We start from the raw sequence: 24506 nt of genomic DNA, 5'->3' as shown, positions 1-24506 counted from the left end.
CCCTCCTGAGAAAACCCATTTTGGCCAATTCTACCCGTGACCACGTTCTTTCGGTCATCACCCAACTTTCATGACCACAGGTGAGGGTAGGAATGAAGATTGACCGGTAGATCAAGAGCTTTCCCTTCCAGCTCAGCTCTCTTTTCGTCACAACAGTGCTGTAAAGCGACTGCAATACCACTGCTCCGATTCTCAGGCCAAAGTCACACTCCATGACACTCGTGAACAAGACCCCGAAGTACTTGGGGTAAGGGCTCATTCCCAACCTGGAGTAAGCAATCCATTTCCTGCTGAGAGCCATGGCCTCAGATTTAGAGGTTTTGATCCTCATCCCAGCCGCGTCACACAACATTTAGAGGCTGCCCTCTACCCTCCCTGGAATGTCTTCATAGTTCCAGCTGTCTCAAAAAAGCTTGGAGTATAAGACAAGAACCATCTCACCCCAGACACTCATTGCTTCATCTGTTGCCTTCAGGCAGACATCTCGGGACAATCAAAACACGAACAAACAGATTCCGGAACAGTTTTTACTCAAAAGCCATAACTGCATTCAACACTTTTTGAGTTGTATAAATTGTGGTTTAAAATGTCCTGTGTGTTTGGTATGCCTGTGTTTTTTTCCTACCTCGTTTTTATATATTTTTGGGACTGCATTCAATTTCGTTATAAATGTACAATGACAATAAAGACTATTCTTCTTCTCGTCATGTAGGACATTGGACTTCAGTTACCTGTTTGTCTCAGTCTGGATAAACAGAGGACCCCCATTATACCACACTGACTTTAAATAAAGTGAAGAGACTGAAGGGTGTAGTGAGAAAGAAAGAGTTGAGTTGGACTGGATAACAGTTATTGTTAAAGAAAAAGAAGAAGTTGTAAGGAAAAGTTGGATGTAACATGAATGGCTTTTGTTGCAGTCTGACAGTGTTTTGTTTTGTCCACGAGGGAGCGCTCTTGTTTTATTGTTGAGTTGTGTTGTGCCCTTGGATATTGATGAACTGTGCCTAAGGAGATGGGAGCAGGGAGCCATGCCAAATGGATGACTAAAAACATTCAGTGAATAGCCAAATTAAGTCATGTTTGTTTGTGATGTATAATTGAAGGGTAGAATATAGTGTCTTACTCTCTTCTTGACTAGTATGACAGAGCACTGAAGAGGGACGCCCATCATCTTGTGAGGATTCCATGTTACAGACCAGGCTCTGGAAAAAAATAATTTAAAATTGAACAATTATGTTCTGAATGACGGACATTGGCAACCTTAGACTCTGCTGCTTACCATGCCAAACAGCTTCTACCTAGGGCTTTTGTTTGTCTCATATAATAAAAGATGACACACAACAAACACCGAGAAGTAGCCTATATAAAAATGATGATGAAAATAACCAGGTAAGGGTTTATAGAAAGGAAATCAGTTCAGGTGGCTTGGTGTGTTATGTAACAAAGGCATTTCTCTTCAGTTGGACCAACATGTTCATAATAGTGTGAGTTAAAGGCTCACAGACTCGTTGTAGAGCTGACTCACAGTAGTCCCTGGAGAAAACAAAGACTTGTTGTGTGGAGTGGGTGGTTGGGTGTGTTGATGCAGTCACCTTTCAATGCCCTGGAATTTCATCCTGTGCCTGTCTGACATCAGCAGGCCTCCACCCCACGCTGCCTGGAGGCGGCATATTTGATTAAAAAAAAAATCAAACATTTAAACTCATTTGAGTCCAACAAATTTTGGCTGTTACATGTCTATGTCAAGACATGTCTTAGTGCAAAATGTGTCCTCATATAGTCTTCGTACATATAACTATATGAAGTAAGGCCCTGTGATTCATATGTAATCCACATATATATTACTGTAGCACTTATGTCCGGAGCAAAGAATGATGTGTGATCTTCTCTTGGGATTTCAAAGCCTTTTTATTCAATCTTAAACAAGTCATTTTTGTTTAAACTGGTCACGTAAGAGTAGTTCTGTTGTCTAAACTTAATCATCACGGCCTTCTAGTGGTTGCCATTTCAGGGCATTAGATAGAATGTCACATTTTGTTATATCAATATATGCAAATATGTTTCTGTCATATTTCGTAAGGTATATGAACCCCTTGACGGGAATATTAAAGATGTAGTCCGTAAGATTTCCATCTATTTATTGCCCTTTAAGTAAATATCTATCAAAGAGTGAGTTAAATCAATGGTGATTGATCATATGACCCACTAATGAAAGCACTTGTTGCCCCTTTGCTGAGTATTACAATATCAGTGTCTGTGGAGACATTCCTTGACTAGATGTAAATAAGCCTCCATATTAGTGACGCTGCTGACAGTCATTGGTCTAGATCAGGGTTGGGGAACCCATGCTCCTGGAGGGCCACTGTACTGCATGTTTTAGGTTTCTCTCTGCTCTAACACACCTGAGTCTAATGATTATTAAACCCCTGACAAGCTTCAGCTGCTTGATAACGAGCAGAGCATTAGAATCAGGTGTGTTGGAGCAGAGAGAAACCTAAAACATGCAGGACAGTGGCCGTCCAGGAGCATGGGTTCTCCACCCTTGGTCTAGAGGCCCAACTCATCTCCAACGGTTATGCTGCTTTCACTTGTAATTGGAAATCAGGATCTTCCAACTTCCAGTCAGTCTTAGTAGTAAGGGCAGAAGTGTAATAGGAACATGTGTGTGTGTGTGTGTGTGTGTGTGTGGATTTAGGAGGGGGACATATAGGGGACAGACTGGAAGTAGAGAGGTGAATGTGTTTCAATAAGATTTACAAAAGAGCAAAAACGTAAAAATGAAACAGAAATTGTCAACACACATAGTGACCGTGAACGTGACAAGATGGAGGCTCTGGAAGAACACGCTCACCTGCAGTTACATCTTACTGACACAGAGGACGCTAGAAACAACATAACTTAAATAATACAACATTAATTGTGATGCAGTATTTATGTTATTTGTGTGACCTGATTATTGCCAACAAAAGTTTTGGAAGTTTGAAGCCTATGCAGACTGTAGACTGGAGGATATACTACAGACATGCTCCCACCTTGGTTTCTTACCTACCACCCAGTGCACCAATCATGACGGAACAGATGGTATCAGCAGTGGTGGCTGCACCATCTTGACACCTCATCAGCGTACCACTTTAAAACTTTTAAACATTCTTTGAAGAATTATGGCAGGCTTTGAGTGTAGCCGTATTCATATTATTAGTTGTTCCATTTATAGCAGTAAAAGTGATCTTCCAAATCTTTAGATAATTAAATTCCATTGAATCATTGTTAGTGAAATAAGAAGGCTAAGGTGAACATCATTTGATGATTTAAAAATATATTTTTTAGATGCTTACCTCTAAATTGGTTTCTCAATACTGTTCATTCATTCTAATAATTAGAATTTAAAGTGAAAAACTTTTTGTCTTTATCTCTTTTGTTGTCTTTTAATGTAAATGTCTACTCTATTCTTCTGTTTTTGATTTATTTTTATATTAAAAGGTAATTTAGCTTGGCATTGTGTTTTCCTTCACTTTTCACTTCATTGCAGAGATTCACAGTGATTATTATCTAGTGATAAAAGAAGGGAGAAACACAAGACACCTTACATCAACATGCATCCACAGTGTGTGTCTATGGCAGATGTCTGCGATGGCATTGAGAGGATCGAAGGCTCCGTACACTGTGGTGCCTGCTGTTGCGTTCACATAGAATGGAACCAAACCCTGGGGAGAGTGAGAATTGTCGTCGGTCTCATAAATATGTGTGTTCTGTACTGATTCTTTCAGCTGTCAGCAGTCCATCAACTCTGACAAATCTCAATTTATGGATAAGGTTATGATAACAAACCAGAAATGTTAAGTACAGTATGTCTTAACACTGTGCGATGAGGAACATTTTGGATACATTTAGCATTTTCTCATAAGAACTGTACATACTGGAATGTTGTTTTCCTATCATTCATACCTTTTCTTCAGCTGTAACAATGGAAGACTGGAGTTCAGCAGGAATCATTTTCCCTCTTAAAGGACAAAAGTAGACAAAGGTTCAGTAAATAGCAACTGACTGTGGCCTTTTATTAATAGATATTGAAGGCCAGTGATTCCCAACCAGTGGGTACTTGGAAAGATGTGGAGCAGCTCAACTAATTTGAAAGAAATAATATATCTACGTATTAATATTAAGTCAACCGTAACACCTTAACACTAGATGTTACAGTTATGTAAGGGCACACTCACACTGTCCATCCGTACCGTGCCCAAGCACGTTTCACGGCTAAAGTCTGGTTCCTTTGACCAGTGTGAGTGCAACCATACCGCGTCTAGGAGCGGTACGCTTGCTGGCCATGGCCCGTTTGGGAGAGGTGGGCTTTTGTAAAGCACGTTTGCACGTGTACAAGCACGAGCATGAGGCCTACGGCGGTTCTGACGTCATGTTATGTGCGCCTGTTCGGACATAGAAAAAAGAAGGAGGGACCATGTGCGGATATTTAAACAATGCGGCGAAAGGTTCACGTTGGTGTGATGCGGAGGTGGAGTGTTTACTGCAGATTTGGTCGATGAAAATATTCAAAAACAATCGACAAGACGCACAAAAACTCTGAGGTCTATAGAAAGATTTGTAAACAAAGCGTCGCATCGTGATGACGTCAATCAATGCGTGTGACGTGTTATGGCGTGATGACGTATAGGCAGCAAGAAGCATTCGTCGAGGCCCAGGTAGTGTGAGTACAAACGGGCCTGGCCTGCGAGGGGAGAGGGAGGGGGGGCAAGTACCCTAAAGCACGGGGCACGGTACAGATGGACAGTGTGAGGGCGCCCTAAGAGAAGTGAAAACCAGCAAGCAAGCAGAGAAGTTAAAAGGGGCATGGCATTGACACAATGAAACAATTAACAATATCCACTTTTATATAATGGCTTTGATGAAGGGGTACGTCTGACAGGGTCGTGGGGGTACCTCAGGAACCAATGTCTATATAAGGCATATTTATTTATATTTTTATTAATCTTTACTACAAACTAGATAAAGCGAATGAGCCTTGAAAAAGGAAAGCAAAAAAACAAAAAACAAGCAAATGGGATCCTTATAATTCTAAGCGACAAATACATGACTCAAATAAGATAGTTCATGTTCAAAAGGGATAGAAAGATGTTAAAAACTGTTCTGGTCCTCCCCCCTCCTATTTTTTTATAGTTATTATTCATAATAATAATTACTGTAAGCACAAAAGATATACATCTCTAACAGATTAATGGTACAATGTAATTTAAAGATTAGAAAATGTACTATGCATTTACGCTGCATGGACACATTTCCCAAAAACTTACAGCACACACACACACACACACACACACACACACACACACACACACACACACACACACACACACACACACACACACACACACACACACACATACACACACACACACACACACACACACACACACACACACACACACACACACACACACACACACACACACACACACACACACACACACACAAAGCTGCAGCAGGTGAGCAAACATTTCTTTTCATGTGCATTACATGGACTTTTTAACAAACATTACTTTACTTTGTGTGTGTCTAAATGACTCACCTTTCATCACATTTGACCATGACCACATTCTGACTGCCTATCCCCAGCACGGCTGCAGATTTCTTTACCGAGTAGTGACTCTGAATGGAAAATACAGCCATTCATCTTCATTTGTCTCAAAGTTCAAAGATAATACAAACAGGTATAGTTTAGCTGAAAGCAGTGGCTGCATGGTTTGGTTCCCAGAAGAGGTTTAGGTGCACTTGTCAAGTGTGAGAGCCTTGCTTATATCTCCAGAGATTGAGTTGTGTGTGTCTGAAAATGTGATGCCCTGCAATGACAGTTTTTTATTTGGAGATAATAGCTAGGTGTGCTCAGTGCTTCAAGCTCTCTGAATGTCTGAATCTATGAGATGGGGCGCCCTTTCTCTTAGCTTAAGATGTTTAAAGATAGTTCCTTAGTGAAAGGTCTCAGCAGCTTTGTGAAAAGGTTTTTAGAGCACACTCTTAGTGAGGAACTTTAAGTGCTATTATGAGACCAGATTTGCATCATTACAACTAAAAAATAATGCCTATGGCAGTGCCAATATTCCGGAGACAACCCCATGCAAAATCATCATTTGGTCAATTTTGACATTTTTTCCCTTCCTTATAATGTATTAATTTAGACTGGTTGAATAAAAACATCCATGTTTATTTTACTTCACTTTGTCCATTTGTGTCTGTAGATTTCTCCAAAGTTCACCAGAACTTAGCATTATTTGAATATTTAAACATAACATTTCAGATTTCATTTGCATTTAATAATTGCCTTGATGTCAGTAAACAACTTTGCTCAAACTCAGGAGATCAGTGGAGAGTTGCATTTCACCACAGCTATCCAGTACCACAGAGAGTAATATTTAGTGTGTGAGGTGTGATTACATGTTCTGAAGTGAAGAGGACCAGCTGAGGCAGAACTCCCATCCCTCGGGTCTTCACCTCTGGGTAGAAGTGATATCTGGCCACCAGGATGCTGTACATGTTGGATATTGTGCCTCCTTCAGAAAACAGGATGCACAGTTTATGGACAAGAAGCAGTCACATCCTTCATCTAGGCTGTGCCTCATTTCGTCTGTATCTTTTTGTTGTGTCCCAGTTCCATACTCTACACGATAAAATATACACTATAAACTGTATCTTGATACAGCACAAGTTTGGGAGATACAAACTAAAAAGGAGAGAAGCTGTTGTCTCCAGGAATTTAACTGGTTTAGAGTGGCGAGGTGTAGGGTTGGTGTTCCTTTTAAAGAACACGCATACTGATGTCCTGTTTAAGGTTGATTTATTTGACTGTGGTCTGTAATAACAATACAAAGTAACACTCAGTACACCATACATAATACACAAACATAATGAGATAACTAAGGTTACAAAGGACTGTATTCAGTACTCAAGTATATCATATGGATCATAGAACCTAAACCAGTCACCTCACGAGAGGCACACAGACAGACGGGAGTCATCCCTATGTTCCCTGGTCGAATAAGACTGCCTTCGCTGATTTAATTCAGCATTTTGTTAGGGTAAGGGGGTAGGGTTAGGGTCTACATAGGCCTATTTGCCAGGGAATTCAGCACTGATTGTGGAAAAAATAACAGACCGGACACCGAACATAGGACCCTTTCTGTGATAAGTGGGGAACAGTGGACCCTTTTTAAAAAAAAGTGTCCTATGTTCCCCAGTCACAAACAAAGCGCGGAGCATAGGTACGCTCATGACAGAATGACTTAACTTATTAGCTTTAACAACACACCAGCATAAGATAGCTTATGCAGAGCTAAACTAGGGTGATCAGACACCCCTGTTTTCATTGACCTGTCCCCGGCTACTGCTGTCGCCAGAAATGTCCCGGTTTTCACTGTGACTGAAAGATCTGACAATGGAATATAGGAAAAAATGAAAATGCTGTCCTAGTGACACGTTTAGTTGTGCAGCCTTCTACGCTCACACGCTAAACAGCCCAGAGCTCAGAGAAGAATGCCCATCTAGCATGCCCATATTTCTGGTATTTTGATTGGTGGAATAGCTGTGCAGTAGAACATTATTTCCCCTTCACTAGAGAAAGCTACAGGTAAGAGATTCTTTTAATGGAATTCCTGCATCCATTCAGCTAGCTATAGTACACACAGCAGAAATATCATTGGTTGGAGAGCAGAACCAAAGGTGTTCAAGTGTTACAAATGTTATATGTTATTTAACCTTTGATTTATATGTCTATTTATTATCTATAATGTGTGTGATAAAACAGATCTGTTTGTCTGTCAGCCACAGCCATTGCTAACATTGTTTGTACTGTTGTTAATAATAACATCATTATTAGCAGTGATGCAACAAACAACTGTTTAGTTCTACTCTACAGCACACAGTTTTATTATTATGACATTTCAGTATCACTCTAGCTCCTTAGAGGTAGTTATTATTAAATAAAATCACAGAAACTTATTATAAACTATTCATCAGGAACTTGAACATCAGTAGTAGTAGTAACACTACTCTAATCTGACTCCTGTGTTTCAGTAACCAGTAGACCAGTCTAAAACGTTAGTAACACTACTCTAATCTGACTCCTGTGTTTCAGTAACCAGTAGACCAGTCTAACACGTTAGAAACACTACTCTAATCTGACTCCTTTGTTTCAGTAACCAGTAGACCAGTCTCACACGTTAGTAACACTACTCTAATCTGACTCCTGTGTTTCAGTAACCAGTAGACCAGTCTAACACGTTAGTAACACTACTCTAATCTGACTCCTGTGTTTCAGTAACCAGTAGACCAGTCTAACACATTAGTAACACTACTCTAATCTGACTCCTTTGTTTCAGTAACCGGTAGACCAGCCTAACACGTTAGTTACACTACTCTAATCTGACTCCTTTGTTTCTGTAACCAGTAGACCAGTCTAACACGTTAGTAACACTACTCTAATCCTACTCCTGTGTTTCAGTAACCAGTAGACCAGTCCAACAGGTTAGTAACACTACTCTAATCTGACTCCTTTGTTTCTGTAACCAGTAGACCAGTCTAACACGTTAGTAACACTACTCTAATCTGACTCCTTTGTTTCAGTAACCAGTAGACCAGTCTAAAACGTAGTAACACTACTCTAATCTGACTCCTGTGTTTCAGTAACCAGTAGACCAGTCTAACACGTTAGTAACACTACTCTAATCTGACTCCTTTGTTTCAGTAACCGGTAGACCAGCCTAACACGTTAGTTACACTACTCTAATCTGACTCCTTTGTTTCTGTAACCAGTAGACCAGTCTAACACGTTAGTAACACTACTCTAATCTGACTCCTGTGTTTCAGTAACCAGTAGACCAGTCTAACAGGTTAGTAACACTACTCTAATCTGACTCCTGTGTTTCAGTAACCAGTAGACCAGTCTAACACGTAAGTAACACTACTCTAATCTGACTCCTTTGTTTCAGTAACCAGTAGACCAGTCCAACACGTTAGTAACACTACTCTAATCTGACTCCTGTGTTTCAGTAACCAGTAGACCAGTCCAACACGTTAGTAACACTACTCTAATCTGACTCCTGTGTTTCAGTAACCAGTAGACCAGTCTAACACGTAAGTAATACTACTCTAATCTGACTCCTGTGTCTCAGTAACCAGTAGACCAGTCCAACACGTTAGTAACACTACTCTAATCTGACTCCTGTGTTTCAGTAACCAGTAGACCAGTCTAACACGTTAGCGTTAGTCAGCTGCTCCCCTCGTGTTAGCATGGTTCAAATGCTTAAAGCTAAACAATCTTTAGAATAATATTCCAATAGCAGCAGGATGTACCAAAAGTTTAAAAATTCTTCTGTTCAAAATGGGTCGGCTACATTATATAAATCCAGTTTAGTTTGTATCTGGTGAAGACAGGGAAACTTGAAAGCAGATGAACAACAGATCTTATTGGCTGTCGAAGGACAGAATTCTATTATGGCTTTTTTTTACATTTTATTCTTCCCAGGATATGTCAGGCCAGTGATGCTATAGGCCTTTATTTCAGGCCTATCAGAAAATTAATTTTGGCGAGACGCAGAGAATATTAATGCATGAAATATACAGTATTATTACATTGGCTTAGGTTATTCAGGTGTAAGTTATTTTGGCTTTCATTTGTCATTTTTATTATATAATCTATTTATTTCAAGTTAGGGGCCATTCACAATAAGACATTAATATTGTACAACCAGAGGAGATATATCATGCCAGGAGGTAGCAGTTTGTTATTTTCCACCCACATTAACAGAAAACTGATTCAACCGATTTAAAACCATATCTTTTCTAAACCCATATACCCCAGGTTGTCATTCAACATGAACTGTGGCATTTTCCATTTCAAACTCTTCATCAAATCTTGTGAAAATCATCTGGTGTAAGGAGGAGGCCTTAGTTTGGGTGTCTGATACCCGTTTATCACAGCTGATTTTATGGATGCTCTTGATCTCAGCTACTTTGATAAGAGGAAGAAAACTCATTGCTAGGAGAAATAGGGTGAGAGAAACTGCTCTATGAATGGTAAGGGCAGTGCCCCCATGTTTTGGAGGTTTTTATGCCTCTGAACCAAAAATGTCCTCGGAATTGTTTCAGAAATCTGGTCACCTTAAATTTGTGGCAAAGGTGACAGGTGTATCTAGAGATGTTTAGTGTCACCTTTAACAGTTTTTATCACAATAAGTATTACCTGGACAAAAGATTCCGTCTCCCTCATCATCAGACCATCCCACAATGCTTTGCATCTTACTCAGCAAAATCTCCTCCATGAGGATGAAAACAGGAGCCACCTCATACGTAAATCTGGTTAAAAAAAGAAAAGAAATAAAAAGTGTCGTACTTCAGTATATTGCAAAGTCAAATAATTCAATAATTAATAACTGGCTTCTTGCAAATATATTTTATATTTATTTATAGATATAAAATAAAGAAATTAAGTTGTATTTGAAAAAGCAGCTCTCAAAATGTTCAACAGTGGATAATAACTTTGTGTTAAATCAACGCTGGACTATTGCAAACATGTTTTAAGAGCATCTCTAAGTGTATGATATGGCCGTGTATAGACACCACTGTTCAGTGACAGGTTTAAACCTTCACTTCTGTGTGAAAAAAGAACTAAAGTCACAACAACAAGAAGGAGTTTCCTTTTTCCTTTGAAATGAAAGGTGTGGATAGAAGTCATCTTTTGTGGGGCTAGTGCATCAAGCAGAATACCTTACATGCAATGTGATACTTAATTCCTTCATGATTGAAGAAATATCTCAAGTTTGCCTGACTTTTTCTCTGCCACCAACTTTACCACTGTGACATGATCATTATGATAATGTCGGTGTTAGAACTGCTCATGGACAGGTAAGAAGGTGTATCTCTCACTATTTGCTAATCTAACAGTCTCTGGGAAGTTATGACTTGTTAGAACTGCTCATGAACAGGTAAGAAGGTGTCTCTCTCACTATCTGCTAATCTAACAGTCTCTGGGAAGTTATGACTTGTTAGAACTGCTCATGAACAGGTAAGAAGGTGTCTCTCTCACTATTTGCTAATCTATCAGTCTCTGGGAAGTTATGACTTGTTATTTGGACACCTAACACTTTTTATTTTTTGCTCTTTCGTAAACTATATTGACACACATTCACTTCTCTACTTCCGGTCCGTCCCCTATATGTTCCCCTCGTCAATCGATACACACACACACATGTTCCTATTACACTTCTGTCTTTACTACAAGCCTGTCTCAGAAGTTGGAAGTTCTCGATTTCCGATTACAAGTGAACGCAGCATAACCGGCAGTGACGAGCTCCACCTGCAGACCAACCACTGTCAGCAGCGTCACTAACATGGTGGTGCATTTACATTTAGGGAGGGAACGACACACAGAATGGAATACTCAGAAAAGAGGCAATAAGTGCTTTCATTAGTGGGTCACATGATCAATCGCCATTGTTTTAACTCACTCTTTGCTACATAGAAACTTAACAGACAATTAAATAGATGGAAATCTTACAGATTATATTTTTAAGTAGGGTACTTAAGTAAGCTACTTAATAACTTTTCACCAGTGATGATGAGAACTTACATGTTAGTGTTGGCAGTAGAGGTTAACCACTCGCCTGCTACACCAATCACATCCAGACCGGAAGACAGCTGGTTAAAGAAACGAGGATGGCCTGGAAAAACAAAAGACAGAGGTCATAGGTCAAGCAAGTATTTGGGTAATAGAGATAGAGAGGTTGTGGGAGTGGTGCAGCTGCACACAACCTCATGACTCTTAAATGCCTGCAATGCAATACACTCAACATACTACAGGGTGAATCTCCTTTCTGTCCTGCATAAGTAAAGATCACATTCACTAGCAAGTACCACACCATTAACAAGAGGTATTTCAGATGGGAAAAATACACAGTCTCTGTGTCACTGTAAAATGAGGGAAGATTGGAAGATGTCCAATGTTTGGGCGTCATTTTCCAAAACAGCTTCAGGCTAAAATCAGCTTCAAACTTGCTGATTTAGGAGTGGAGGAGTTCTGACTGGACTAGTCAGCAGTCTTTATTACTCTTGGCTTCATGTTCAATCATCTGATTAAACTGGATATGGAAACATACCTCCTACAGATAGAATCAAGTATTCACTGACAAACTGGCCCAAGACCCAAGACAGCCATTTACAGTTTGATGAAACATGACATCATCCATTTTCACCATTTCTCTTAGCTAAATACTTTCCCAATCCCTTATAAAAGTTGGTGAAAGAGTTGAGCACTCTCTCGCTGTCTCAGGTTCGGGGATGGGGACAGGATGGTCCACCCTCTACCAAATCTGAATTTTCAGCCTAAGGTTATGGCTAAGATTTTGTCTCCAGGCCTCTGGTTCTTGGGGCTTTCTATCCTGTGAAGGTCCTCTGGTTAATTGTGGAACACATCCCTCTGCACTTCAGAATATCTTTTTGTGTCATATTGAAGGGCACATTGGGCCTACTGTATTCCAAAACAACATGTGCTTCATTGGATAGTGGATTTGATGACCCTTACATATGTGTAAAGCCCCCACCACAGACATTTCCTAGTTGATCCAATCAAGAGGCTCCAAAAACTGCAGTTATCTGAGTGTCCATAGGGGCAGGTTTCACAATAGAGCAGTTTCTCATTGACCCCCATGTTACAACAGGCCGTTTTCACAGCATCATTAAACCTGTTTAAGGCCTGGTACAAAGAAACATTCTAGTCTGTATGCTTAGGTCATATCTCCATGACAACACTGAGGGGATGAATATTTTTGTAACAGCCTAGTTTTATTTTATTGGAGGTTAAAGTGTATGAATCGGTCTCTTGAGTGACAGTTAGCCTCTGGCCCTCACTTCTCCGTGGAGGCTAGTTGTCAGAATTAGCATCATTAGCATGCTAACTCCGTCCTGCTCTTCGATCAACTGTCCAAACAGAGGGTTTAGAAACACACCTTGTTAGCTCTGTTATGCTAACTAAAAATAGCCGCACTAGCACCATGACTTACAATACAGCCTGCTATCTATAACACATACACTAGATGGTAATCTGGAGCAGCGGGGGGATTCGGGCCGTGAAGGTCGGTGTTTTACAGTCTATGAGCATGGGACTGTGTTGAATATCAGTTTAAATCAGAGATCATAAATGATGGCTTCCTGCACTTGACTCTCGGAGTTGGTGTAATCTCCGCTAGAGACACGGAGTGCCGTGTCAGTCTCTACCCTCTAAAAAAATCCTGGTCACATTTAAAAAATTGTAAAAATTACTCCCGTTCCCTCCCGGTCCCAGAAAAAATCCCAACATTGATGTCAACGCCTGGTCCTGTCAGTACCCTCCTCTCTTCCTTTTTGTTTGAGTTTGTCTCCCTCGGTCTGTCTATCCCTGCTTGTGTATGTGTGTTCATGTTTGTCTAGGTCCGGTAGGCGTTCCCCCCAAGCTGCAGCCTGTTATGCTGATCACCTGTACCACTACAAATACCTTGAGCTGACAGACATGCAGCGCCGGACCGTTGTAGACCCTTAACTGGTAAAACTATTCTCCCCATCGTTAAGTTTACTAATCGTATCCCAGAGGCGAATATGATTGGATCAAGTACAGAGAACGGGCCTCTTCCTCATGCATTATAGAAATATCCAGATGGGAGACATGGATGGTCTTTTGTAAAAAAAAATGTTTTGCTCTTTTGTAAACTTTATTGCAACTTTGTAACACATGCACGTCTCTACTTTCCGGTCCATCCTCTATATGTTACTCTGTTAAATCCATACACACACACACACATACAACCACACACACACATACAACCACACACACACACAAACACACACACACACACACACACATATTCATATTACACTCACTACAAGCCTGACTCAGGAAGTTGGAAGTTCCCGAGTTCTGATTACAATGAAATGCAGCATTACCGGCGGTACAGTAGTCACATTAATATTGTCACTTGTGGTCATTGTCATTGTAGTCTTACAAATCAAAGTTGTACAGAATTGGGAAGCTTTCAGTGATTCATCAACACACATGCACGCACATACACACACACACACACACACACACACACACACACACACACACACACACACACACACACACACACACACACACACACACACACACACACAAGCACACAAGCACACACACACACACACACACACACACACACACACACACACACACACGTACAAACACACACACACCTGTACTGACACCATACTTGAGTGTGTCTCTACAGTCCACTAGTATCTGCTCTAGGGTCTCTGGTTGGTCCGGCAAGTCCAGGTTGAAGCCCTCCAGTCCCTCCTTCAGCTGGTGAGGATGGTGGAAGTCCAGGACCTACAGCACAGGGAGTATTTTTCCATGATGTTAATAATCATAAAACTGTGAAACTAGGCAGTGCTGATCAAATATGATTCAAGATTCTGTTACTTTATTGCATTTGTCTCACATAAAATGTTTTAAGAAACATATTTTAGAGTACGATGTAGCTGTAAGATGAAAAAGTTTGTCCGGCTGGTGGTGGGTGGGGCTTTATTTACTTTCTCATTTTACAGCTAATTGGTATTTTGTCTAATAATGAAATGTCTCTTTCCTGTATGCTTTATCTCTGTGGTTGTTATTTAGAGAGATAGACTGGCAATGTTTGGACATCATTTAGCACAGATACATTACACGTCAAGCCAATGTTATTTATGTAGTGTCAAATTACAGCAACATTATCTCATGACACTTTTCATATAGAACAGGTCTAGACCATACTCTTGACAGGATTCAAACACAGCAGTCTACAGTGTTGTTTACATGGTTGATAGAAACAATTAGGAACCTTGGAGCTCCTCTGAATTGACTTGCTGATATAACCCAACAGGATGTTAACCAGCTCCTTCAGAAAACCTCTGGTCATCTCCTCACCACCTGATACTGGGAGAAGATCTACACACACACACACACACACACACACACACACACACAAACACACACACACAATCAAAAAAAACACAAACACATATACACACATATTGAGATGATAGCCCCTTTTTGTCATGAATACTTTTCTTTATCACTTTTTCCATGGTTCTGTAGAATTAAAAATCTGTAAAAAACAGATAGGCGGTTAGGCGTAAAAAAACGTGTAGAGAATTACCAGAGCTAAATGAGACTTGAAGCCAATGTTTCCCTTCCTGATGAAAACACTAACACTAACAACATTCATGGCTATTGTTCTTGAATCACTTGTCTACCACTGTGTGATTATGACAGACCCGTCGCTTGACCTAAATGTTTGTGGTTAGCTTGAGATTGTTATTTTCCGGGATGAGAAGAAGGGGTTTGATCAATTGGAATGGCTACATTTGTTCCGAGTCTCGGAGAGATATTGATTTAGCAAAAATCGTCTGTGTTAAGCTTTTATATCATCCACCTTCAGCATATATACAGGAAAATGAATCACGATCTGATTATTTTCCATTATGACGTGGCACTCATGAAGGCAGCTCATTGTCTCCTTTTCTTATTGCAATTGCAACTGAGCCTCTTTCTATTGTGCTTAGGTCAACCAAATTATTCCAGGGCATCAGGAGAGGAAACATGAAACATTGTGTGTCTCTATACACCGATGATCTCCTTCTTTATAAGAGCAACGATACAACCAGCAGCCCTGTAATTTGTGTCCTTGTTAGATCAGTATGGAACTTTCTCTGGCTATAAACTAAACTTCTAAAGGGCCCTGCAGATCCAACAGGAAGGAACGGATCCCAGACATCCCAGAATAAACAACAAAAAGTCAAGTCCAAAAGGATGTAAGTGAATGGGCAGTGGTAGAGCCGAAGGCGGAGGCTGGGCTTAATGCCAGGTGGGCAGCCTGGAGGCTGGCTGGACGGGCAGAGCACCTCAGGCAGGCGGCCCGAGGCAGTAGGTACTGGCGAGGCATCGACAGAGACCACGTACTTGGCATGGATAAGGCTTTGGCAGAGACAACCCAGGGCATTGACTAGTCCACTGCAGAGACCACTACTGACTCAGGAACTTTGTCAGCCAGATTGGCAACTGGGAACGGGGAGCCTGAGTCGGTCAGACCAATGATAGAGAGCGGGGAACAGGAACAGGAGTTGGCCTGAGCACCAACTTCGACCAGGGAACTGGAGTCAGTCGCACCACCGACAGAGAGTGGGGAGCAGGGACAGGTGTCAGTTGTGGTGTGGTGTGGCTCAAAAACAGACTGGGCCTATGTTCATGGTGCCTGGAGGATATACTGAAGCTTTTTGGTCCTCCGTGGGCCTGGTGGGTTACCAGGTAAGGGTTTAAGGCTATAGCAGGCTCAAGACAGCTAGGCTGAAAACTGATGGAATCCTACCCTCATAGCCTGAGAGGTTGGCTGGGTTTTCAGGAAACTATTCAGCTTATTAACTACATCCAAAAAGGGAACATAGTGACTCACCCACAGCCTCTCTTTCAACCAGTGCAGCTAAGTAGATATACTCTCCAAATTTGAGCTTTGACATGTGAATGAGGATGCCAGGAACACTGCTCATTCTGAATGAGACTTGATGCTGCTAAAATTAATTTTATGATGCAGTATGATGCAGTATCAATGCATCAAACTGTCCCGATGCTAAAATGAATTTTAGTAGCATCAATGCCACAATATAAGGCAACAACTATACAGTATATAGTCAATGCAAATTGAGGCTTATGAGTTTAGAATTTAGTCAATGAATCCAACATTTTGTGGTAGGCTGTGGGGTCCTCATCACATAATTTATATACAACCTACTTACTGGGCGAACCGCTTCACAGTAAGCTCAACCTGGCATTAAGCACTTTTACTTTGTCACTTTCCACCACTGCTTAAAACCAGGTGGGAGGATGGTGGTATGGATCTATGGTTTGTGAAATGTTGGACTGAAGAGAATCAATTTCTTGTGAGCATGCGGTAGATGGGGGCTCATACAGTTCAAAGTTTTACACATAGCCAGGCTTGCTGCCATGTATCCCGAGGACAGAGTCTGGCTGTGAAAGGTGCTCCTTCTCCGCAACCAACCCAGCCCGTGCATTCTGGTCATGCCCCAAACATGGTGACTTCTGGGAAATGTTTTTCAAAACCATCACTGAAGTCCTTGGGCTGAGTATGGGACCTTGCCTGCTTGTAGCCATATACCGTGTAGCAGAAAAAAACTTTGGGTTTAAATACGAACCAGTCTGACAGGGTGTTTTCTTCTAAAACTAGAAAATATCAAATTTACACTGAGGGGGTTTGTGAAAAAGTTTTATTTGAAATGGAAACCTTTTTTGTCGTACTTTGAGAGTCTAACTACTGAGTGAGGGCACTATCCCGAGTTATCAGTGTTAGCCACGTCTGGCTGCAAGCAACCAAATTTCTCCGTAAATAGTTCATATGCCGAAAAAACTGTCCCGATGGCTTATTTGATGTGTGCAGGTGTCGAAAAAGACCATGGGATGATTTTACGCAGGAATTACACTTTAAACAATCCAACTACTTATTAAAGGTAGTTTTAGTAGTGGGTAGTGTAGTAGTGTAAGTAAGATGAACTTTGTAGACCCTCGCAGTCCTGACTGCCCCTCAGACTGTCAGACTGTCAGACTGCACAGGTTGTCCAGAGTCCAGCTCTCACCTTTGCTGTAGATGTTGCTGAAGTCAGCAGGTGTTTGTTCTCTGTCTCTGACTTCTGCTGAGTCCTTAATGATTCTGTCTGAAAGCACAAAACATACATGTTTGCCAGGTCATGCTGAGGTCTTAAGTACAGTGCTATGGTCTTAGCTACAGTGCTGTGAAAAAGTGCATTATAGACTCAACGTAAAATAGATAAAACCCATTGTATTCCTCATCAATCTACACACAATACATCGTAATGACAAAGCTAATTTTACGTTTAAAGGTTTCTTCTCCTGACTAATTCGGACATAGAGTTCAAGAGAAAAGTCAGTCCAGAGATTTAGCTCTTAAAAGGTGTGTTTCTATTATGCTCGTATACCTGGAATGAGGCGGGTCTATCTCGCTGAAACGCCCCTATTTTGCATGTGAGTTGTTTGAGCGGCCGTTTGTTAACCCTGTGAGAGAGCAGGGCTGTTTTTTCTCCCCTGGGAGAGGCATGGTAGCTGACTGGATGTAGCTCTCAGCAGGATGTGATGTGTGGTAGAACAGACGCCACAGCAACACGGTGAAGTAGAGTAGACACTTTTATCAGTAGTGTAGTAGAACGCAGCACAGAAAATGACTTGTGCACGAGCATCTTTGCACGGGCTTGTGGCCGGGTTGGATTCTGACCTGTGGTTCTTTGCTGCACGCTCCCTCTCCTATTTATACACACACAAACACACACCCACACACCCACACACACACACACACACACACACACACACACACACACACACACACACACACACACACACACACACACACACACACACTCACACACACACACCATACTGCAGTGGAGTGACAACTTGTCTGTCAACAAACACTTTTAAAGCGCCCAGAATTTTTAAGATGGAGTGTTTTCTATTATGTTACTTGTACATAAGTTGACGTTGTGAATCATACGGGCCACCTTGAATCAAACTACAACACCAGCGATCGAAACCCATTCAGAGAGATACGTCACCTCTGGAGTCTCCTAAATCACTCTGGTGCCTTTTTTTGTAATGGAAACACGGTGAGTGAATAGCCACTTGAGAGGGCGTGGCCCTAATCCCGCCCTCAGTTCTCAAAGAGATCCATTCAAATTCAGAGAAGTTACTCTTAGTAACTCTTGTAAGGGTCCATGAAAATCAAATATAAAGAGTGTGGTGATGTTGATGAGTGTGTAAAGCCTGTAGCTTCATAAACAAGAGAAATCCAGGCCGGAATTTCTTCCAAAGATGCTTCAACAGCATACTGAGTAAAGGCTTCATAAACTCAGAGTCAATAAGAACGCCCAGGTTTTTTACACACTGTGAATGTTTAAAAGCATTTACTTTTGGTAAATGTTTCTCTCTCTTGCCTTCAGGACCAATAACTAAAACCTCTGTTTTGTCCTGGATGAGCTGTAAGAGGTTCTCTGCCATCCATGACTTTATATCTAAAATACAGTTTAGAAGGGGAATCAATAGGCCCTGTTTAATCAGGAGACATGGAAATGCAGAGCCGTGTATCGTCAGCGTAGCTGTGAAAATTGATGCCATGTCTCCTGATGATGTCCCCAAGGGAGAGCATATATAAATTTAAAAGTATTGGACCTAAGATCGACCACTGGGGCACCCCACACTTAAGTTCATGTGTACCTGAGGAACATCTATCCATGCTTACAAGAAAGTGATGATCTGTGAAGTAAGAATAAAACCAGTTAAGAACAGCCCCAGATAGGCCCACCAGGTGTCTGAATCTATTTAACAATATGTGGTGGTTTACTGTATCAAAAGCAGCGCTTAAATCCAGTAGCACCAGGACTGACAGAGTCCACGTTACACCTGAGATCCTTAACAATCTTCAAGTCGGCTGTCTCGGTACTGTGGTTCATCCTAAAACCAGATTGACACTGTTCTAAAATTGTGTTGCTGTTTAAAAAATAATTTAATTGGTTAAAAAAACAGCTTTTCTAAAACTTTACTTAAAAAGGGTAAGTTGGATACAGGTGGGTAGTTGGCGAAATTGTCAGGATCCAAATTGCTCTCCTCCAGAAGGGGCTTCACCACTGCCGTTTTAAAGGCAGTGCGGAAGACACCTGTCTGGAGAGAGCAATTCACAAGGTTTAAAAGTTCAAACTTAAAGAACGCATAAAATTGTTTTAAGAGTGATGTGAAAATTGAGTCTTAAAGGGTCTTGTTGGGTCAACTCGAGAAAAAACTGCATCAACCAGGACAAAATGCTCCATTGTCTCCTCAAATAAAAGTGATGGTTCAGGATCTCGGAAGTGGTCTGCAAAGTCCTCACATGGATGGTTTGTTGGAACTATGGAGGATTTCTTAAAATCACTATTAGTTAAATGAGCAATTGTGGAGAAGAGGAATTTGTGGTTGTTGTTTTTATCTGAGATGAGCTGTGAAAAATGAGAAGTTCTTGCCTGTTTTACTGTTTTATTGTAGATTTTGAGTTTGTCCAGGAATATGTCGTAGTGAACTTTTAACTTTGTCTGCCTCCAGTTTTTTCTCTGCACTCCTGCCATTTATTGTTTTTGTGGAAAGTGGAGCAACTGAATCTAGGGCTGAACTCAGTTTACTGTTAAAATGATCAACAATAAAATCACAGGGTGCAGGTAAAATGTCAGCAGTGCTATTGTGTAAAATTTAAATAAAAATTGCAGCCTTCAGAAGTAAGGTAGCGCTTCCTCTATCTATCTATCTATCTATCTATCTATCTATCTATCTATCTATCTATCTATCTATCTATCTATCTATCTATCTATCTATCTATCTGTCTCCCTGTCTCCCTGTCTGTCTGTCTTATTTCTCTCTTAGCCCCCTTGTCTGTCTATCTAGGGCACATCAAGGGCATACGTGGTCAGGAAATTTATCTCTTATAGATTTTGCATATTATTCAAATGCACTGTTGTACACTGTTTTAATGAACAGCCGACACTACTTACTGTAATCTGGAGTGACATTTAACTATAGTGGAAGGTTGTTTTTCTTTGACCCTAAATCCACATATTAGAGCAGGTCATTGAATGCAAGATGATATACAATATAGTGCTGGTTAAATTGGTCTTTCAACTGTAAAATAGAGTTAATAATGTTTTCTCATTATAGATTTTTCTATAGAACTTTTCAATGGAATTCCATTGCCAGGCAACAGCCGTGTACCTTGTTAACTTCCTGTCAGCTGATTGCATTCACATGCACTGCAACAGGAAATATACACTAGGACTGATTTGGAATGTTTGTTTACATCTTTGAAAAGGTCTATGCATAGTAAAGTGTAAATGTGAATTAATTAGAAATATGATGAAGTTATATTACAACTAGCATTTTAGAAATTTTGAAATGTTGAACTGAATATGAACTATTATTCAGACCAGTCATGACGTCTTCAATAAGTTGATTATTTTGTTATTTACACTTTGGTGTCATTTTCTAGCAGACAAAACAAGTGCATCAAAACATGTGTGAACACATTTTTTTGTAACTACAGAGACAAATCTTTTTGTAGCTTGCTTCCAAAGAAGAACAGTTTTGCTTGTTCATGTGTAAGATTTCCTTTTTTCTTTTTTTTGAAAGAAAGCAGATGAGGTTTATTTGAGGATGTCATGCACTTTCACTACATTTAAGTCCAAATCTGATGACCGATGGTGGGTTGTTTGGTTATTTTAAGTCAAATTTGATCAAACCACACCCACACAGTTTGGATGAAGTAAATAAGCACATTTTAGGTGTTAAACTTTAATTTTCTTAAAACACTACTCATCACCTTAAAAGCCCTCAAGCGCGGAACACCCTAACTATCATCACCATGAATAAGTTCCGGACCTGTTGCGACAGAGTCTTCTACTGCAGGCACACCCTCTGTCTTGAATGACCTACCCAGTCATATCCGCAACACCAACACTCTTCCATCCTTCAAGTCAGCCCTCAAAACTCACCTGTTCACTCTTACCTTTAAACTTCTTTTTTGTTTGTTTCTGTTTTGTTTTTGTTGTGTTTTATTGAGTTGCTATTGCTAAAGCATCTTTGAGCATGTAGAGGAGCGCTTTACAAATTTGATGTATTATTATTATTATTATTAATATTATTATTATTATTAATATTATTATTATTATTGCTTACTTAGTCATGAATATTGTTTAACCCTTGTATGGTCTTCACTATCCCTGGGGTCAAAATGACTCAGGACATATTTTATTTCATAAACCATTACAGTTTTTCTCAATTGCTAAAACACTAAACCCTGTTGTCTGAACCAATTTCTCTGTTGCCTGAACACACTGATTGAATCAATCACTCTTTTGGCAAAACCATGAGCACTTTTCACCTGTTTAGACACAACTTACCAACACATTTTCATTGTGATTCACATGCTGCATAATGGTGAGCACAGGTGGCAAAAGTCAAACACAATGTCACTACTTGAACACAACAACTCAAAATTGATCACACTTGTGGCTGATGATGTGAGGGAATATATAAAGCCAGTTCAGAGAGCACTGATTTGTGAGGCACTACAATGGATAGAAATCTGAGAGGGAGAGTTTGTGTGAAAGGAGGTCGAGGAGGTCAAGGTGGTCAAGGTGGTCAGCGAAGACAAAGAACAGTAATATCTGATGAATTCAGAGCTACTGTGATTGACCATGTTCTTGTCCATGGTATGAGCATGAGGGAGGCCGGACAAAGTGTACAACCAAACATCGCTAGATTCACTGTGTCCACCATAATCCGAAGATTTAGAGAAGAGAACAGGTCTTTTTTGACATTATAGTACAGTATGTAAATGTTGAGAGCAAATTACTGTATGGCATATTACAGTATATACTGTACCACAGTATACTGTAAGTAAATATATGTTTCAGTACATCACTGTGCCAATGTACTGTAGTATTGTAATGGAGGGTTAGTCTAACTGTCTGTAGGCCTAGTATTCCATGTATATTTTTTGTAACTGCATGTTCTCTTTTTGTAGAATTGAAAGACTGTCACATAAGGGTGTGAGGACAGGTATGTTCTCCCCACACCAAGAGACCCTAATTGTTGATATGGTCCGTGAGGACAATTCCGAACTGTACACAAGTGGCAAATGCATACGGTTTCTTTTTGTTTTGAACAAATAATACGTGTACTGTAAATGCAAAAGATCTTTGTTTTTTGTACTGTACAAGTGCTACATGTAAATGCACAAGATTTCTGTTTTTTTTTGTGTAAAGTGCTAAATGCAAGTTTTTTTGTTTTGCAACATGCATTCAGCTTCATGTCCTGAGCATTGTGTTTTCTATTTTTCTATGTAGTGTTTAGTGGCTGCTCAGTAGTGTTTTTCATTTTGATTGACTTGGGGCATGATTTGACAACAAAGTTCAGTTTTGGGCACAGATTGAAATGTTTTGAGGTGAAAGTTTGGTTTTGCAAGAAGAGTCTGAGGTTTTGTGAACTTAGCTTGAAAATTGGGGTTTGTGTTCACAGTTTAGAGAAAAGGAGAGAAGTTTTCAAGAAATGTGTCTTAGCAATCGAGAAAAACTGTAATACATACTGTCTTTATCTCAATTTTAAACAACATTCATGTTTAATAATTGCAAGCAGTCTCTACTAGAACACAATTAACAATAGAAGTGTGATTCGTTTTTTTGTGGTGGAGGTGAACACATGATAGAGAGGAAAGAGTGGGGGGGGGGGCGCAAACAGCTTCTCTGTGCTTAGATTATAAGAATGTAACATTATGTGTGTGTGTGTGTGTGTGTGTGTGTGTGTGTGTGTGTGTGTGTGTGTGTGTGTGTGTGTGTGTGTGTGTGTGTGTGTGTGTGAGAGAGAGAGAGAGAGAGAGAGAGAGAGAGAGAGAGAGAGAGAGAGAGAGAGAGAGAGAGAGAGAGAGAGAGAAAGAAAGAGAGAGAGTGTGCATGTCTGTGTGTGATTGTGTATTGTATGTGTGTGTTTGGGCATGTTTCTTTGTGTCTCTGTGTATGTGAGTCAAACAGAAGGATGTAAATGTGTGGGGAATAGTAGCATGTGCTTTTGTTTGTACATGTTTATCGCATAAAATAAGCTAAGACCAGGGAGTTTCAGATAAAAAAATATATATACCATTTTCTTCTTTAAAAAAAACTTGAAACAGGTCAATTTGACCCAATTACCATACAAGGGTCAGTTATAAAGAAATTATTTTATGAAACACCCCCAGGGGCTTTAATGCACTTAACTGTAAAATTACAGTTTTAGCAGATGCTCTCCTACATCAACTGACACTTCAACTGCTTGATTAAGTTCACACAGAACTCTTTCCAGCACTTCCACCTCAGCTGACATTTCCACTGCTTTTGGAGCTCTTGTCCACTATACAAAATAAAAACCCCTGCACTAAACAATTGGATATACAAACCCAATTCCAATGCAAATTTGTGGCACATTACAAAGTGCGAAATACAAGGACGGAGACCATGAACTGTTGAGCAACTGAAGTCGTAAAGAATTTCACCTACAACATTTCAACTATTAGTGTCCTCAGTTCCCAATGACTTATTGAGTGTTGTTAAAAGGAAAAGCGATGTAACACAGTGACACAACATGCCGTGTGTCAGCTCTATTTGAATGCGTTGCAGGCATCACATTCAAAATGAGTGAATATTTCAAAAAAAAAAAACAATAAAGAAAAATCTGTTGTGTCATAACCCTACTCTTACCTGGCAGCTGTAAGAAATCCATTTCAATGCAAATCAATGTCCGTTCTTCAAAGACGTTTCAGAGCAGTTCAGTTCAGTGCCAGATGAGATATCCCCATTTAACTGAGATCCTCTTTTGCTAGAAGTACTCT

At 40.3% G+C, this 24506-nt stretch overlaps 1 protein-coding gene across 1 annotated transcript in view; it reads right to left on the bottom strand.

Moving 5' to 3' along the window:
- Positions 1 to 24506, bottom strand: part of gad3 (glutamate decarboxylase 3) — a 33142-nt gene extending 8636 nt beyond the window's left edge. The window contains exons 1-12 of the mRNA XM_083928134.1: positions 24376 to 24506; positions 17695 to 17772; positions 14889 to 14995; positions 14263 to 14398; positions 11633 to 11723; positions 10247 to 10359; positions 6445 to 6560; positions 5582 to 5661; positions 3946 to 4000; positions 3588 to 3704; positions 1593 to 1657; positions 1124 to 1202 (exon numbers count right to left, since the gene is read on the bottom strand). Coding sequence (XP_083784260.1) covers positions 1124 to 1202; positions 1593 to 1657; positions 3588 to 3704; positions 3946 to 4000; positions 5582 to 5661; positions 6445 to 6560; positions 10247 to 10359; positions 11633 to 11723; positions 14263 to 14398; positions 14889 to 14995; positions 17695 to 17772; positions 24376 to 24397 — 1059 coding nt within the window. The 5' untranslated portion in view covers positions 24398 to 24506. The remainder of the gene's footprint in view (positions 1 to 1123; positions 1203 to 1592; positions 1658 to 3587; positions 3705 to 3945; positions 4001 to 5581; positions 5662 to 6444; positions 6561 to 10246; positions 10360 to 11632; positions 11724 to 14262; positions 14399 to 14888; positions 14996 to 17694; positions 17773 to 24375) is intronic.

Source organism: Echiichthys vipera, assembly GCF_963691815.1.
Source record: "Echiichthys vipera genome assembly, chromosome: 15".
Lineage (NCBI taxonomy): Eukaryota > Metazoa > Chordata > Actinopteri > Perciformes > Trachinidae > Echiichthys > Echiichthys vipera.
This window is presented reverse-complemented; position numbering and strand designations above follow the sequence as displayed.